This window comes from Gallus gallus, chromosome 15 (assembly GCF_016699485.2).
Source record: "Gallus gallus isolate bGalGal1 chromosome 15, bGalGal1.mat.broiler.GRCg7b, whole genome shotgun sequence".
Lineage (NCBI taxonomy): Eukaryota > Metazoa > Chordata > Aves > Galliformes > Phasianidae > Gallus > Gallus gallus.
The window spans coordinates 12,208,456-12,226,384 of NC_052546.1; the positions used below are offsets into that span (position 1 = coordinate 12,208,456).

General features: G+C 56.4%; 1 protein-coding gene and 1 long non-coding RNA gene across 16 annotated transcripts in view; one reads left to right on the top strand and one right to left on the bottom strand.

Moving 5' to 3' along the window:
• Window positions 1–16,965, top strand: part of TBX3 (T-box 3) — a 302,848-nt gene extending 285,883 nt beyond the window's left edge. For 12 of the 15 annotated variants that reach the window (XM_046901073.1, XM_040647960.2, XM_046901069.1 and 9 more), the window contains 7 exons: window positions 5,965–6,409; window positions 8,105–8,372; window positions 9,509–9,655; window positions 11,493–11,569; window positions 12,897–13,054; window positions 14,262–14,965; window positions 15,360–16,965. In XM_046901073.1, coding sequence (XP_046757029.1) covers window positions 6,015–6,409; window positions 8,105–8,372; window positions 9,509–9,655; window positions 11,493–11,569; window positions 12,897–13,054; window positions 14,262–14,965; window positions 15,360–15,809 — 2,199 coding nt within the window. In that variant the 5' untranslated portion in view covers window positions 5,965–6,014 and the 3' untranslated portion in view covers window positions 15,810–16,965. Of the gene's footprint in view, window positions 1–4,994; window positions 6,410–7,584; window positions 7,881–8,104; window positions 8,373–9,508; window positions 9,656–11,492; window positions 11,570–12,896; window positions 13,055–14,261; window positions 14,966–15,359 lie in introns of those variants that run through there. The other 3 variants (XM_015294834.4, NM_001270878.2, XM_040647961.2) reach the window with 3 other exon arrangements.
• LOC124417237 lies at window positions 1,238–3,794 on the bottom strand. Its single transcript, XR_006931594.1, has 2 exons — window positions 1,627–3,794; window positions 1,238–1,460 (listed from the first exon to the last, which is right to left on the bottom strand). It is a non-coding gene; the product is annotated as an uncharacterized LOC124417237 (long non-coding RNA).
• Window positions 16,966–17,929: the final 964 nt, after the last annotated feature.

Genomic DNA, 17,929 nt, shown 5'->3' on the forward strand with positions numbered 1-17,929 from the left:
TCCCCCTTTCTCTCTCGCATGCAGACACACAAAGACAACATTGAAAAGATAGATCTGTTTGACTGTAGGAAACGACAATTAGTTCTACTTCCTGAGCGGCAAACTGTATGCATACGCCTGGCTATTAAAAAAAAAATATATATATCCAAATAGTGAACTCTATTTACAATTTCTGCTTAGCCAGCGGTGGTGGGGTGGTGGGAGCAGAAGGATCGGTGGGGGGAGGGGAGGCGGGGGGGGAGCAGGGCTTTCATTGCGCCTCTGCTAAGAGCACACTGCAGGATCAAGGTTGGGGGAAAGGGCAGCCCGGGCTCGGGGGCGGGGGGTAAGGGGGGTGCTCTGGGGTGGGGATTCGCCTCCGAGTGCCCTCTGGTTTTCTTCTCCCATCCGAGGCAAAATGGATGGGGCTGGAGAGCGCCAGAGCTGTTTGGGGATGGGGACCAGGTGACAGCGGGTCTTGCTGCAGGGATGGGAGTGATTACGGTGTTTGGGAGGGGTCCAAAATCGTACGGCACCCTGTTGTCCCAGCTGGATGCCGGGCTGGCAGCGAGCAGGAGCCAGGCCGTGTGCCAGGCCGGGCAGTGCCGAGCCGGGCTGGGCCGTGTTATGCTTTGCCGGGCCGTGCCGGGACACTGCAGCCTTTCCCGCAGGGACACACCCCAGAGACGGCTGGAGGATGAGAACCTTTCTCCAACCACGCTCTTCACTTGTATTTTTTCTGGTGCCCCGAGGAGGTGTGTGTAAAAGTGTCTCCAGCTCCGTCCAGCCCTGCAAGTCCCAGGAAAGAGGACCGGTGGCCTGGACAGAGAGCAATGTGTGCCGGGTTAGTTTTTGTTGTTGGGTTTTTTTCCTGCTTGTATTTCTAATCCGTCGCCGTACTCCTTTAGACCTGGGCAGGTTATTTTGCAAAGCGTTCAGGTCAGGCTTTCGCTAAAATTCAGGCGGCGAGTGCCGGCTGTTCCCTCTGCCGAAGGGAAGGCAAAGAGCTGCCGCGGTGACCCTCTTCCCTCCCCCGCAGGAGTTCATGAGGTCTGAGTGTACAGACTCGCCCCATAGGGACCCGTTTCATTGTGCCCGCGGCCTGCAGTGCCGCTCTGGGATGGAGCAGTGCCAGCACCGGCCCCAGCTCCTGACACCTTTCTCTGGGATCGAGAAGGGCCCGCACAGGCGGGGGAGCAGCGCTCTGAATAAGCGCGTCATCGCCGCCCCCCGAGTATTTACGGCAAAGCTGCCAAAGTAAACGAGCCCACTGCATTTTATTTCGGATAAACATAGCCCGGCCACGGCTGCGTGTTGCCTTCCGAGGGCTGGGAGCAGAGCGGAGGCTGCGGCTAGAGGAGATGGAGGTGCTTGGGAGGAGGGATGCTCGGACCTGCAGTGCCATAAGGAAACGCAACGAGAGGACGGAGTCACTCTGGTTCGGTGTGCGGGGCTGTGGTGCGTGCTGACCCCGCTCCCTCCTGCACAGCATCAACGAGCACCGCTGTCAGCCCAGCACGCACGGGGTGCAAGGAGACTCCGCGGCTTTAGCTGCTGGATCACGGATTTGCGCTGCACTCAGCGCACGCCCCCCCTCCCCCCCCCCCCGGGGCGCGCACACCCACACAGCCTCCCCTGCACACGCACACGGGGCTCGCAGCACGCACACACGCCTTGGAGCGGCTCCCGCAGGCTTGGGAGAGGACGTGTGGGCTCCGCAGTCGCGCTGCCATTCTTTTCCTCCTGCCTTCTCCCTTCAGCTGGCTCTTCGGGCCACGGGGGAGGCTTGCCGCACGCCCCGATCTCTCGTGCAGACGCTAAAAAGTTGCTTAGGAGGGCGAAATCTGAGCGAGCGAAGCTCTCGCAGCCGCTCAGCAACCAGGGAAGCTCTGCTTTCCCTCCGGCCTGCATTGAACCGGGGAAAAAGCAGAGATGTTGCTGGCTGGGGAAGTGGCCAGAGATGCTGGGGGCCCTGCGAGCCGCTCCCCCCGGCCCGGCCTTTGGCTTCTGCGCTCCGAGATTAGAGAGCCGCGGCTCGGGGAGCCAGCGGGGACCTTTCACGGCTCTTTGAAGCGCTAAGATAGTGTCGGCCTTGGTGCAGCGCGGCCTGCAGACGGGCCCGGGGCAGCCGGCTATCTCGGCGTGCTATCACCCGGCCTCCCCCCGCCACGGCCCCGTTCCCACCTCCGCTCGGCTCCCGGCCTTTCGCTCTGATCTTTTTCTTTTTTTTTTCCCTTTCTTTTTTCTTTTCTTTTCTTTCTTTCTTTCTTTTCTTTTTCTTTTTCTTTTTTTTTTTTTTTCTGCCTTACTCTCTTTCCTCCCCTTTCGCTCTTCGTTTTTGCGGACTTCCTTATTTATTTATTTCCGCGCGTCGCCTATTTATTTATTTCTGGCAAAGAGGCGGCTAACAAGTAGCTGGAAGCACTGGCCAATATTTAACTAAGATGGCTGGCCATCAGGTCCCCTTTTGTTTGCTTGCAAATTAATCATCCAGCGCGCAGTCGGCGCCAGGGTAGATTTATCACACACAGGAGGGGGAACGAGGCGGCCGAAGGGAGACAAAGACTGTTCGCACCTTCCCGCTTTTGATCTTAGATTAGTGCAGCCTCCCTTCATAATACGAGTCTCCAGGGGGCTTCGTCGGGGAGGTCACTCGGAACTGGCGGAAGTTTGCACGCCATCAGCCAGACGCTGACATTGGAAATCATAAGCGGCGAACGCTTCATTTCCCTCCGCGGGCCGCCGCGCGGGTGGGTGCCGAGCGCTGCGCAAAGTGCGGGGCGGGCGCGGAGGGCACCAACGGCTCCGTCCTCCACAGCGGCCCCGAGGGCGCGTACCGGCGGGGCGGGCGCGGGGAGCGGGGCAAGGCGGCTCTGGGAGCGGCTGCGCTTGTCCTGCGAGAGTCCGCGGGCACCTCACGGTCCCCGGCAGACAGCTGCGGCCTGCTTGGGGCAAATTGCGGCCAAGTTTCTGCGTGCCGTTCCACCAACAAACAACAACTACTTCGGGCGTTTGTTGTGGGTTCCGTAAGGGGAAGGTTCTGAGGTTCCCGTTGCGGCTGGAGGCGGGAGGGAGCCCAGGCCCCGGTCCTGAGCAGAGCTCTCGAGAAATCTCGCTGCGCAGCCGAGGCGAGCGCTGCGCGGGCAGCTAAGCTCTTGGTTCCTTGAAATACATCACGCTCCCCCCACCCCCGCCCTTGTCTTTTCCCTACATCTTCTTTGAATGCATTACTCCCGCTTCCTTTCCTCCCTCCTCCTCCCTTCTCCTTTCCACCCCCACCCCCGACCGAAGGGGAGATATTTTGGTGAATGCAAAGCGATCCTAGACGCTGGTTACTACAGGGACTTCACCAAGCTGGCGCCAAGCGCTCTTAACCATGTGCGTCAAAAATGCAATGCTAGAAGAGCTAATCACTTTAGAGGTTCCGCTCCCATCTGCGCGCAGGCAGCTCTCCCCGCTCCCCTCCCGCAGGATTATCAACCCCTCTTCTAAGGCACGACGTGGGGAGCGGGAGTATCCCCCCGGGGGGATCAGGCACCTCCTGGCACCGCCCGAAACGCGCGTGCCCTGCGCACCCACGCCCTCACCCGACACGTATGGCCACCCGCAGACGCGCACCCACGGATACGCACTCCCCGCACACGCTGACACTCGCACGAGCCCCGTCTTGCTGCCCCCGCACTGTCACCCCCCCCCCCCTCCGCGATCACGTCTCCCAGGATCGGGGCGGACGGGGACCCACGCGTGGGGCTGCCCCGCAGGGAGCGGGACCGAGAGGGGGGACTGGGCCTGGGTCCCCCGCCCGCCGCTGCCCCGCACCGCGGCCCGGCCGCGGGGAAAGCCGCACTTCCCGTCTCCTCCCCGCGCACCTCATGGAAGAGGAGGGGTGTGGGAGCCTTAACCCTCTCGGCGCCGGGGCCAACCGAGAGGCCGCATTCCTCCCATCTGCACAGGAAGAAAGAAATAACCCCTCTTTTTTTTTTTTAAATATTTTAAAATTGTACTTTATTTTTTAATTTTTTCAGCCCCTCCCAGTTGGAGGGGGGTGGTGGTGCTTTACCGTCCGCAGGCGATCAGCAGCCGCCGGGCTGGGGCTGAGCAGAGCGCGGCCCCCGGCTGCCCGCAGCCATCACCCCGCGAGCACCGCAGCCGGGCCGAAGCGCACAGCCGAGCCGCCCCCGAGCCGCTTCCCACCCCCTGGTCTCGGTCCCGGGTACGGGGTGTCGGGAGGGGAACGGCCCGAGATCAGGCCTGGAGCTCTTTTCTGCATTAAAAGCAAGCGACTTTCCGGGGGGGCTCACCGAGTCGGCAGCGGAGGGGCAGCGGGAACCGGCGACAGGAGCGGCGCAGTGCGGCCCGAGGGGCTCCGGAGCCCCGGGCTTTTGGGGGCAGTTGGTAGGGGGAGCACACAGAGGTTCCCGCGGCCGCCTCCCCCCACCGGCCACCCCCGCGGGCCGCGCCAGAGCTCCGCTCGGCGTGGCTGAGGTGTGGTGGGGGCACTCGGGGTTGGACCCCCTGTTCACCCTGCCTGGAGGCCGCCTCCATTTCCCACCCTCCGGTCCCCCCCCGGCTCCCGATCCGCCCCCGCCGCCTCCCCAGCGCTGCCGGGAGCCGCAGCGGCTGGAGCTCCTACCGAGCGCCGGCAGCGCCCAGCTGCCATCTCGCCGGGGCCAGGGCCGCTCTCCGGGCACGGCGGGGCCAGGCGGGGGCGAGGCGGCCCCGAGAACCCCCCCTAGAGGCGGCTCCTAGCCGCCCGGCCCGGTGCCGCCTGCTCCCTCCCCTCTGATCATGTTGACATATTCACACGGCACGGAGTACTAGTGATGCTTTGCTGCAGCGTTACAGTTTCCGACACCTTCTTTTTATAACTCGGCTCTGTCCCCCTTCCACTCGACCTGTCAAAACCACGCCTATGGAGCCACACAATTGGTCCGAAAGCGTCAAAGAGCCAATCAAGGAGGCTCCAGCTCCCTTGTAACCCACAACACATCCATACAATCTGGTGCACGCAGAGCACAGACTCACAGGGAATTCTCAGAGCTGAGAGGCTCCTTCTCTCCCTCTCCTCTCTCCTCTTTCTCTCTTTCTCCCCCCCTTCTCCTCCTTTCTCTCTCTTTCCCTCTCTTCCTCCCTCTCTCCTTTGCTGGAGTGTTGCTGGAGAGGAGACAAGAGTATCATTCTTCCAGATTTTTTTTTTTTTAAGGCAGAGTGAAAGAGAAAGAGAAGGGAAAGGAAAAAAAAAATAGGAGGAGGGTGAAAGAAAGAAGAGATCCAGGGCACTGTGACCAGCTCCTGCTCGGAGCGGGGGAAGGCGAAGCGGAAACGAGATTTCCCTACAAGTTTTGCTGCTGCCGCTGCCTGAAGGTTGCTGAGGAGCCTTCCCCGCTCGGCGAGGGGGGTGGGTTTGTTCGCTTCTCTCTGCTTTCCCTCCCTCCCCAGCCTCTGCTCTGCAGCCTGCCCGTACGGAGGAAAGGTGGAGGGGTGGGGGGGAGGGGGGGGACACAGCCGACCCAAAAAGAGAGCCCGGCTTCCAGCCGCCACCCTCCGCGACGGAAGAAGAGAAGAGGGACTGAGAGCACGAGAAAAAAGAAGAAGAGGAAAAAAAGGATCTCGGCTTGTCCAGCCCTTCCGCGGCAACGGGAGCACGCAGCGAACCCGGTGGATTTTTTTCTCCCCTTCTTCGGCACTGCTTTTCAAGCGCAAGGACTTCCACTCGGAAAAGAAAAAAAAAAAGCCGCAGAGAGAGAACAACAACACAGACAGCAAGACGAATAATGAACAATCCTGTTACCCCGCTGTCCCGAGGGCCGAGGATGTGCCCCGGCTCGGGAAGTTGTAGGCTGTAGAAGTTCTGCCTCTCCCCCATGTACTGTGCTGTTTAGAGCTTGTTTCCCCCCACTTTTTTTTTTTTTTTTTTTCCTTTTTGGTGCTTAATCGTTGTTACTGTTATTATCTTAATTTTTCTTCTTCATGATGTGCTGTTAGAAACCACTCCAGGACTACTCCAGCAGTAGGAAGACCGAGGAGTGGAGTGGATGAATATACCGATGAGAGATCCAGTGATCCCTGGGACAAGCATGGCTTATCATCCTTTTTTACCTCACCGGGCACCGGACTTTGCCATGAGTGCCGTGCTGGGACATCAGCCCCCCTTCTTCCCGGCCCTGGCTTTGCCCCCCAATGGGGCGGCCGCCCTCTCCCTCCCCGGCGCCCTGGCTAAGCCCATTATGGATCAGCTAGTGGGGGCTGCAGAGACTGCTATCCCCTTTTCTTCCCTGGGCCACCAGGCAGCAGCCCATCTGAGGCCTTTAAAAACTCTGGAGCCAGAGGAAGAAGTGGAAGACGACCCGAAAGTGCACCTGGAAGCCAAAGAGCTTTGGGAACAATTCCATAAAAGAGGCACGGAGATGGTGATCACCAAATCGGGAAGGTAGGTGTGGGGCGGGGGTCGTGCTTGGGTTTTCGGGCTCCCTTCCCCTCCCTCCTCACCCGGCAGCCTGCTCCGGAGCGAGGCTTTCTCCAGCACTGCCTCCATCGAGCTCATTTTATCTGGAATTAGGAAAAGTGCGAGGCAACTGCTAAGCCCCGCTGCGGGCAGCGCACTCCGGGGAAAGGCTCGACTATTGAACCACGAACCGGCCGCTCTCGGTGCGTGCGCAGAGGGCGAGAGGGGCTCTTCATGGTTCACCAGCTTAATACTTTCTGGGAGCAGAAAGAAAATAATTCGGGACTGGAAAAGGCGCCGGCCTGATTGCAGCCTTGCTGCACTCGGTTTTTCTTCTTTCATGGAGAGAAGGGGAAATGTAGCAAAAAATATTTGTTGCGACGTATCTCTGCTGGTGAGGTGGTAGCTGCAGGAGGGCAGGGAGGTCCTGTTTATCAGCTGCCTCGCTTGTGCCTGTGTCTCTGCCGTGATATAGGCATGTATTTCTGCTGACTAATTATGCCTGGAAATGCAGAAAAAGCGGCGAAAAGCACCCGCTCTGCTGCAAGGAAGGGTTTGCAGCTCCTGCAGGAGCGCGCTGCGTGTCCATGTATTTATATAACCTTCACGTGCGAATGAATGAACGCACACGGCGCGTATCACGCTCCGCATTTCGGCATTTTATAGGTGTACACATCTGAAATCTTTCTGTGTATTCGCTCCTAATTGACGTCTGTGCTCTTTTACAACTCTGCCTGTGGATGTGATACCACGCAGCGAGCGAACCCTTCGCACTCGGCCGTGTTTGTAACGCACGCCCTGGGGAAGGCAGCGAACAACCGGCGTGCTGTCTGCCGGGAGAGCGGCCGGGGGAGAAATCGCTCCTGAGAGCCGCCTCGGGTCGCCGTGCTGCGGCTTCAACCCCGCACAGCGCCGGCTGCAGGCTGCGGGCTTAGGGAAAGAAAGCCCCGAGAGCAGCAGGGGGGAAAAACAAACACCCCGGCCCGCTTCGCTGCCTTCCCCAAGTTTTCTCTCTTAATTGTGGCCGAAAGTTTTGCTCGAAAGCCTCGGCGAGTGTTAAGCTCTCTTACGTGTTGCAAAGTCATGTGTTTCCTTTTAAGTTGGGCTTGCTGAATGCCAACCGCTCGATATAATAAACAGCAAATTTGTGGTATCCTGTTGCAGTTTGGAGCCGGACTTGGGAGCGGAGGGGAGCGCGGTTCGCAGGGAGCCCTCTTGCACAGAGGTGTGAGCGGCCGCTGGGACCTCACAGCTCTCACCGTGGGCTCCTCTTCTCTTTGGTTAATTAAAAAAGCCCCCCCTTGCTCTCTAACAGCGGAGCCGGTCGTAGAAGTGAGAAATATTTTTAATTGGAGCGCGATCTGCTCCTATTGTTTAACAGAGGGAAAAAATATATCTATATATAATGAGAGATCCGAGAGGGCTGAACGAGGCTTTGCTGTTTAGGAACGGAGAGGTGGGTGCCCACCAGGGGTACGTTCTGCGTCCCACCCGAGGGACGGCGTTCTCCTCCAACTTGGGAACGTTGGAGAAATCTTTGCGCTGGGGGCGGGGGCAGATCTCTGCTTCTGAGGGACTGAGAGCCACCAAGCTTTAGGAGCTCACTGCAACGCCGTGATTCTTATTATTTTTTTCCCCTTTCATCTCGTCTTTTCTTTATCTCCTCTTCTCTGCCCGTAGGAGAATGTTTCCTCCGTTTAAAGTGAGATGCACTGGACTGGATAAAAAGGCCAAGTACATTTTATTGATGGATATTGTGGCGGCTGACGACTGTAGGTACAAATTCCATAATTCCCGGTGGATGGTAGCCGGCAAAGCTGACCCTGAAATGCCAAAGAGAATGTACATCCACCCGGACAGCCCGGCCACCGGAGAACAATGGATGTCCAAAGTCGTCACCTTTCACAAGCTGAAGCTCACTAACAACATCTCCGACAAGCACGGATTTGTGAGTCCTTTTCCCCTCTCCCCAAGAAGTGTTCCCCCGCAGTGCCCAGCCCGGACTTTCCCAGACGCTACAATTCGGGCACCATACATGTGTGGAAAATGGGGAATAAACAGCCCCCTGCACGCAGCCGGTTGGTGTGTGTGTGTGTCCGGTTAGAACGTTCCTTTATTTTTCTGTTGCCGAGGTCAGGATTAAACAAGCGACTTTGTTCTGTAAGCTTTCCAAACACCCAATCCGTACCGTTCAGAATAAACTTTAGAGATATGTTTCCAACATAGTGCAACTCGATATATCTCAGAGCTGCGTTGGCTATATATACATATATATGTGTGTGTGTAATATATTTTTAATAGAGACTATCACACTTTTTAAGCATAGGAAAATGATATGCATATGTGTATAAAAGGCTTAAAGGCCTAAGTATGCAAACATTTAAATATATATTAATCTGGATAACGTAAAGCAAGTCGGAGTGAAAATAAACAGGAACCAAAAGCAAAGGTCAAGTTGCCCATTCATGTCTATCCACTCCTTTACATTTACTGGGTGTGCAGAGATAAAAAGCTCCCCCTGTGAGTGAAATCAAACAAACTGCTGATAAGTGCCCGCCGCTCCTCGCCGTTTCTTTCTATTCTTGGGAAAGTCTGGGGCCGGGGCTGCGGCGGTGGCCGCGGTCGGGGGATCTCTAATGCGCCGAAGATTGCATTCGCTGCCCGTGATTCGATTAGACGATCTGCTCTTGCCTCTCGCAGAAGGCCTTAAGTGGATTGAGGCGAGCAATTAGACCTGGCCAAGGCGCTCGGGGTGGCGTTGCTATCGTGTAGCTGCTGTCTCTGCTTTATTTTTATTTTCTTTTGGTTCGCCTTGAAATCTAAAGCCGACGCGTCCGGAGCCCAAATAACCCCCGCAGAACCCCTCCCTCCCCCCTCCCCCCCGCGGGAGATCTCCGCTGGCGTCCAGCGGGAGAGCCGGAGCTGTCAGTGCTTTGTGCTGGATGCTGCGCGGCGTGTGCGTGTGTTTGCGGTGCGCTCGGGGTGCGCAAATGAGAAAGCGCGGGGCAGCGCGGGCGGGTGCTGCTGGCTCTCACCCTCTTCTTTTCCCCCCACCCCGCCCTCCCCGGCCGCTCCGCACCGCAGACCATTTTAAACTCCATGCACAAGTACCAGCCCCGCTTCCACATCGTCCGAGCGAACGATATTCTCAAGCTTCCCTACAGCACGTTCCGGACCTACGTGTTCCCGGAGACTGAATTCATCGCAGTGACCGCATACCAGAATGATAAGGTAAGGAGATTAAGAAAGGATTTGTTTTACGTGTTTTGGCTTTTCAGAGAGCTTTTACTCCGCGTTGTTCCCTTAAAAATCACCGAGCTCGTCCCTCTTCCCTCTACCCCCGCTCCTTTCCCCCAAATCCTCCCGCTCCGACTTTGGGACGGCGCTGGGGGAGGGGAGAAGGCACTCTCCGGCAGCCGACCCCGGGCAGGGCAATTAAAAGGAGGGCTGTGTGCTTGTGATGGGGAGGGGGGGGCTTTGGATATACATATTTTTTTTCTGCTCCTCGGCGTGGGGAAAGGGGGCAGGATGGGGTGGGGATCGCTGCTTTCAGTGTGGATTTAATCTAAGACGCATCAGAAAAAGAATCTGATCCGTGTGTCGAAAGACGGGGGGGGGGGGGGGGGGGGGGGGAAGGGGGGAGAGAGAGCAGCGTGGCTGGAGATTTTGTAATTCTTCCTGGCCTTTGTGCTGTTTTAGCTCCTTTAACAGCAATTGGCAATAAGGCTGGAGCGCACGTCTGGTTCCTATTATTATTATATTATGATATTTTTTTTTCATCCTGCAGTGTTTTATTATTTTTTGTGGTGCAGAAATATGCTCTGATCAGAGAGGAGTATCTCGCTCGAATTGAGCTGGAAGGTCTCACAGAGACAGGGCGAGAAAGTTTGCAGCGCTGCAGACGCTGCCTTCCCATTTCTACCTCTTTGTTGTCACTCGCAATGAAGGTGGTACATTTGGGAGCCTGGTAAAAGGCGAATTTACGATAATTAAGTCAAGTGGAAGGAAGTGAAAGAGCCAAGAAGGGGCTCTTATTTTGCTGTCTATAAATTAGAACTTGCTGAGCATGTGCCTGAAGAGCAGAGCTGTGCAGACCCCGCTCGCTCTGTCCCTCTGTCCGCTGCCACCCCCCACGGCCCAGAGCCCGGCCCAAGGAGGGGCTACACCCTTCCTTTCCCCAGATCCCCTCTTTGGCCGTGCTTGGCTCGCGTTGCTCTCGCTTTGCTCACCCATTTGCAAGGAAACGGAAGGTGAACGCGTGCGGAGCAGACTTTGCTTTGGGAGTTACACGCGGGGCTGTCCGGCCCGTCCCGCAACTGGAAGCACGGAGCAGCAGCCGAATGCTCTGATATTGCAAGGGAGGGGGGACGGGGGGCGGAGGTCAGGAGCACTGCCCAGATCACGTAGCTGAGGGTCTCACCGCTTCTGGTGAAGGTTTTCCCTGCTCCCTCCTATCTGTGTGTGCGGGAGGAGTTGGAGGGGGGAACCTGGGAGCCGGTGCTGCTCAGGGTCCAAAGCTGTTTGCTCACTGTGTCCCTCTCTCCTCCTGAACTGGAAATCGTGGAGCAAGCCCGGATCCCATAGAATCCCCCAAACGACCGCTGAAATCCCTGCCGCCCCCCCCTCCCCCCCCCCCCGGCCCCGGCCCGAATCAGCCCGCTCCTGGCACCCCCAGAGCCCCAACACACGCACACGCGCGGGGCATAATGCGATTATACGAAGTATTTTATTATAGCGAGGGGGTGGGTGTGATTCCTTTGCGGTTTAATTATGGCATTTAAAGAGTTTAAGTGCAGGCATAACTCGCATGGATCGCGTTGCACGGCTAACTGAATTTCGATGCGGTGGCGGCAACGTGGGGCTCTTTCATTGCCACCACCACCCGCCTCACCAGCCAGCCCCAAAACGCAGGGATTCACCCCAAAATCCCATCCTGTGCACCGGGCGCTGCTGCCTGAGTGGTGGGAAGTGGGGAGGAGGAGGTCTTGTTGGTCGTTCTTTTACCAAATCTCCTTCTTTCTGCCCCAACCTTGCTTTGGTTTTCTTTTTTTTTCTTCTCTCCTTGTAGATCACTCAATTAAAAATTGACAACAACCCCTTTGCCAAAGGTTTTCGCGACACTGGGAATGGAAGGAGGGAAAAAAGGTGAGTCTGGAAACATTATATACGGGCGCCTCGTTTGGTTTTCGTGTGCAAGGCTCAGAACATGACCAGAGGTCAAAATCACCTCACGTTTCCTCCAAACCACACTTCCCCCCGCCAAAATTAATAACGATCTCGTCGTTAATAACGCCAAAGTGATTGCACATGAGCTTCTCCGTGCTTTCCCCGTTTACGTCTTGCATCACACGGGAGGGCCGGAGAGAAAGCGATGGCTGCAGATGAAGGGGAAAGGTGGTGAATGCCACCGAAGAAATGAGTTTTCCTTTAAGTTCTGGCAGGAATATCGCACCCCCACACACCGTGGCTGGGATGGAGCGGGGAGAAGTGAGGGCAGCTCTGATCTCTCCCAGCATTTTCCCACTGATTCTCCTGAAAAGCGTGGAGGAGAAGTGTAAAAACAAACTGCTTTGACAGGACCCCAGGAATATGGAAATAACACGAGGAGGCCGCTTTGAATAGTGCCCATGATTTTTTATTTTTTTAAACATTGGCCAAAATAGAGAAAGGGATATTTCCCCCCCCCCTTGATGGAAAATAAGTCCTCGCTTTGTTTTGTTACAGCAGACAGGATATTTTAGCCATTTGCACTCAGTTTTAGATAATGAATAAATATGTCTGTTCCTTTTCTTCCGTTAAAAAAAAAAAGAAAGAAAGAAAGAAAGAAAAGAAAAAAAAAGAAAAAAAAAGAAAAAAAAAGAAAAAAAAAAGAAAAAGAGCGAAAAGGGGGGTTGTAATGTTAACCAAGAGGCCTTTCTCCATGCCCAGCACCGAACCCGGCATACCACACACGCATGCATGCCAGCTCCTCTTGTCCGTCAGTGTGAAAATAAAGCTAGTGCTGGAGCCACAGGACGGAAATGATTTCTAATTTCTCTCTAAATATAAATAGATTTTACTCCGGGTTAATTGTTGGTGAAAAGATTACATAAAGTGCCTAACAAAATAACCACTTCCTAGCAATCTTAGCAACCATTAAGATGGCTCGTATCTCTGGAACATCCTCGCATTTTAAAAGCTAATCTCTAGGGAACAATTCCCCCTGCCGCCCCCCCTCCTATTCTTTAATATCTGCCGTACTCGGGATCGCTGCTAACAGCTTCCAAGAAATCTCCTCTCATTAGCAGCCAAGCTCTTGGCTCTGCCTGTGAGCAGTGCATTCCCCCAAGCCCCCGGCCCCAGTCCTCCGCACATCCACCCATGCGCTCCCTAAGGGATATGGGATCCCCTAGAGGAGATCCCTATGGGGTGTCGGGGGCCCGGCGTGGGGGGGCAGGGTGCTGCTCTCCCAGCAGCTCCGTGTGCCCGGCAGGAAGCAGCTGACCCTGCAATCCATGCGGGTGTACGACGAGAGGCAGAAGAAAGAAAACCCCACTTCGGACGAATCGTCCAACGAGCAGACAGCCTTCAAGTGCTTCGCGCAGTCCTCCTGCCCCGCCGTGCCCGCCGTCGGCACCTCCAGCCTCAAAGGTGAGCGCTGAGCCCCGGCCCTGTGGGGACAGCAGGGACAGCCAAGTCCTGCCCGGGGGCACGGAGCCCGGCGTGCATCGCTGTGCCGTGGTCACAGCCCTCCTCCTGCCTCCCCTCAGCTTTCTCTTTCCTTTCTCTCTTCTCCCTTTTCTTTATCTTTTCCCACTTCTTTCTCCCGCTCTTGTTCATTCTTCTGCTTCGTCTTTCCCAGTCTCCTTCCTTTTCTTTTCTTTTCTCTCCCTCCTCCCTCCTTTCCTTATTTCTCTTTTCTTCTTGCACTTTCTTCCCTTTCCCTCTTCCCCTCTCCTCTGTCCTTCTCCCTCTTCCCCCCCCTCCTCCCTCTCTCCCGGCCCCCTCTCCTGCTTCTTCCTCCCCTCCACGCTTCAGAAAGGAGCCAGCTCCGAGTCAAGGGAGCAAAGACAGACCACGGGGCAAAAGTTCAAAACTGGAGTCACTCCATTAATATTCCTCCCTGAATCTGTTATTAGAGGAAGGATCTTTCCCCTGGATACAGTCCCGAACTTTGTTATAGAAAAGTCCCCCTCTCTTTCTCTCCGTGCGGGGTTGGAAGCTGTCTGCAGCTCTTTCACATGTATTAATCCATCCAGGGGCGGGGGGGGGGGGGAAGGAAGAGAGCAGAGGGAGGAGGAAACAACCTCTTTTTTGTTGCTGTTTTACTCGTTTGTTTAAAGTCCTGCCGAGCCGAGGGGAGGGGAGCTGGGAGGGGACCCGAAAAGCAAACCAGATCTTCGCACCTGGGGCGCTGAAATTAGGAGATGAAGTGCAGAGGAATCCGGCGAAGCTTTTTGGGGAGGAGGAGAAGGGGGGTCCTCAGCATGACGGAGGCCGAGGAGGGGAAGGACTACAACCTTCAACCGTCGAAAGGGCTCCGGTGTTTGGAAAAGTTGATAGTAGACGGGGCTCCGACGGGGCGGGCGGACGGGGTTTGCTGCCCCCGGGGGGAGCGGTGCCGCAGGCCTCGGGTCCTCGGGCTGTGCGGAGTCGGTGCGCTGAGACCAATGCTCGCTTCCCGCTGGGAGCCGCGGCGGGGGTGGGGGGTGGACGTATTTATCTCCTCAGAAGTGATCCCCAGCTTTGCCATTGGAATTGCCGGCCAGCCAGGGAGCGTCCGCGCCCTGTCGCAGCCCGGCGGGGGTTAGGGACCCGCCGTGTCGGCTTCCAGCCCCGGGCCGTCTTTGTCTTGCAGATCTCTGTCCCAGCGAGGGTGACAGCGATGCCGACAGCAAAGACGACCCTTTGCTAGAAGCCAGCGAGTCGGGCAAAATCAGCACGACCACGGCCACCACCCCCGCGCCAGCCAGCTCCGGGGCGGCCGCGAGTGACGACCCTCGGGACAAAGGGGGCAGCCCTTCCAAAAGCCACTTCTTCCCCAGCGACTCGGCGACGAGCCGGAGCCGGGAGAGGACGGAAAAGGCCCCCCCGGACTCCAGGCACAGCCCGGCCACCATCTCCTCCAGCAGCCGGGGGGGAGGCTTGAGCGGCGAGGAACTGAAAAGCCCCCTCCGGGACGGCCCTAAAGTAGACGAGAACCGGCTGCTGGGCAAAGAGCCCTTCGCCCCCCTCACGGTCCAGACCGACAGCACGGCGCACCTGAGCCAGGGACATTTGCAGAACCTGGGGTTCCCCCCCGCCCTGGCCGGCCAGCAGTTCTTCAACCCGCTGGGGAGCGGGCATCCGCTGCTGCTGCACCCCGGGCAGTTCGCTATGGGGGGGGCTTTCTCCGGCATGGCCGCGGGCATGGGTCCGCTGCTCGCCACGGTGTCGGGGGCTTCCGCCGGCGGCTCGGGACTGGACAGCACGGTGATGGCCACGGCGGCGGCCCAGGGACTCTCGGGGGCATCCACAGCCGCTCTGCCCTTCCACCTGCAGCAGCACGTCCTGGCCTCTCAGGTACGTCCCGACGGCCCCAAGTGGGCAGGTTCCGATCGCCGCAGGTTCCCCAATGCCCCTCCGAAGCAAGCAGGGGGTAGCGGGGCACCTCCCCTCGTTGCATAAGGAGTTGAGTCGGGGGGGCGAGGGGCGTGGAGGGGGAAGCGAGGCTCTGGGTAAGCCTCGCCGGTGAGGAGTGACCCAGCTGGAGCCCCCCCAGCTCCTTGTGCCCCAGTCAGGGCTCAGTGCTTCCCCGGGGAGCCTCGGTGCGGGGCGAGGCTGAGCCTTCGAGGGTCCGGGGGTCCGGAGTGGGGGTCATGCCCGGCTTCGTGGTTCATGTTGTGGGTGGGAGTAAGGAGCAGAAAGCGGGCACACGCTGCTAACACTTTTTCTCTTCCTCCTCCCCCTCCCGCAGGGCTTGGCCATGTCCCCCTTCGGCAGCCTCTTCCCCTACCCCTACACCTACATGGCGGCGGCGGCGGCGGCTTCCAGCGCGGCCTCCAATTCTGTGCACCGGCATCCCTTCCTCAACGCCGTGCGGCCCCGGCTCCGCTACAGCCCCTACCCGTTGCCCGTGCCCCTGCCCGACGGCAGCAGCCTCCTCACCACCGCAATGCCCGGGGCCCTGGCCGCGACCTCCGGAGAGACCAAAGGCAGCGCTCTGGCCTCCAGTCCCGGCGCCGTGCCCCTGGACTCCGCCTCGGACCTCACCAGTCGCTCGTCCACGCTCTCCTCCGGCTCCGTATCCCTGTCCCCAAAGCTGGGAGCCGACAAGGAGGCGGCCACCAGCGAACTGCAGAACATCCAGCGCCTGGTCAGCGGCCTCGACCCCAAGCAGGACAGATCTCGCAGTGGCTCCCCGTAGCCGCCAGCTCATTTCAAACCAGTCTCGCAATGCACTTTGTTTGAAAGAAACCACATCCTCCATCCCGCGAAGCCTTTCAGCCCCCAGCCCCCCCCCCCCCCCCCCTTCTCTCCCCTACCCCCTTTTTATTTTATTGTTTGTTTGTTTGTTTTTTAATTTTTAAGTTTTATTTTTAATATAAATCACCCGGCGTCGTGTGGGCGCTGATCAGCAAAAAGTGTCGAGCTGGAGGAGGGAGGGGGGGGGGTGGGGGGACGGGGGAGGGCCGGGCTGGGAGCCGGGCCGGGGGCTGCCGCACCGAGGGGACGCCGGAATGCGTGTCCCACCACCCCCTTCTTTTCTTCACTCTTAAAATAAATAAATAACTAAATAAATAGCGGGGGGAGGGGGGGGGGGAAGAAAAAAAAAAAGGAAAAAAAAAAGAAAAAAAGAAAAAGAAAAAAAAAACCGCCTGGAAACAAAATAAAGCGAAGCAAAACACCGAACGGACGTATAAATAAAAGAAAGTAAGCAAAGAGATTTTTTTTTTTCCTAAAGAAAACTGTATAAGTAACTCTCACATCGGCCATTCGCCAGTTGTTTCCTGGGCGGGTTGGTAGCGACGGCCCTCTGCATCGATATTAAGGGAAGCTGTGTGTTTAAAATATTATCGTGATGTCTGAGAGCCACTCGGTGGCTTTTTTTGCATGTTCCGTAGTAGTCTGCTTTTTTAGGGGGGGGGGGGGCTATGTTTTTATTTCGTTGGGTTTTCGTTGTTTATTTCTGATGCTCGTTTCGAATCCCAGGGACAAAATAATAATAATAATAATGATAATGATAATAATAATAAAAACGAAAAGAAGACCCTTTTCCCTCTTCCTTAAAGACCCTCCCCGTAGCAACAACAATAAGAAGCGTAGCTGGAAAGAAAAAAAAAAAAGAAGTGGATTTATTTTATCTAAAAACCTCTGTAGCTCGACTGTAGGTTTATCACAGCTTTCCCTCTTTCATTGTATATGCAATAACAAGGTTTAAACGCTGAGGAGAAGAAAAAAAAGCGGACACTATTATTAAAGCAAAGTATTTATGTAATTATTTGATAACTCTTGTAAATACGTGGAATATGAATACTCGAAATTAAACTTTAATTTATTGACGTTGTACATATCTCTGTAAATACGGCTGCAGCTGTCTTTTGTTTTCTTCTCTTTTCGTTTCAAGTCCATTCTCCTTTACTCCCCTCTCCCCCCATCCCAACCCCGACTCAGAGCAGCCCGGGCCGGACCTGCGGGTTCCGAGCTCAGCTCCTTCGCCTTCAGTTCACCCCTCGCAAAGAGCCGCGGCTGGAAGAGGCAGAGGGGCAGCAAACAGCGTTCATCAAAGAGCTCGCAATGAGAGAACGGCGAGAGAAACCGCGACGTGCCGCGCTATGGCTTTTAAAATCCTCGTCCTCCCCGGTGTTTGAGTGCTACTTTCTGATTCACATTTCGACCACGGGAGGAAAAAAAAAAGGTTTTCTATACGTTCATCCACGACAACTTCTGCAGGCTTCTGCAGGCGGCTCGGGCGGAAGGAAAGATGATGGCTGGAGGAATTTCTTCGCTTTGCGTTATTCTTTCCCATTTCTTTGCTGTGTCAAAGGGAGAAAACAACCACCACCACGAAACGCAATGGAGTTTTACTACTGTGCTTGCTGTTGTCTTTGTTTGAGTGGGTGCGTATTTTCTTGGCTTGAAAGTCAGGTGTTGGTTCAAAGGAGAAAAAAAAAAATGAAGGGATATTTTGTGCGGTATCGATGTCGAGAAGTTTTTGGTTTTTTTTTTTCCTCTCTCTGTATTTTTCTCCCTGTATTTTCTTTTTTCTTTCTTTTTTTTTTTTTTTTTCTCTTTTAAAAACTCGCCGAAATCTCAAATAAATTTTTATTGAAACGTTCCGGGCGTCCCGTGCTGTGCCTCCACCCCACCTGCCCGGCAGAGGGGACCGAGCGCTGTCCCCCCCCCCCCCCCCCCCCCCCCGGCTGTCCGTCCCTCTCAACCCCCGGTTCTTCTCGGGGAAGGATCCGGCACGGATCGGCCGGGGAAACCCGCGGTTTAAGCAAGCTGCTTAATGTACCTTTCCATCCATCCCCCCCCCCCCCACCC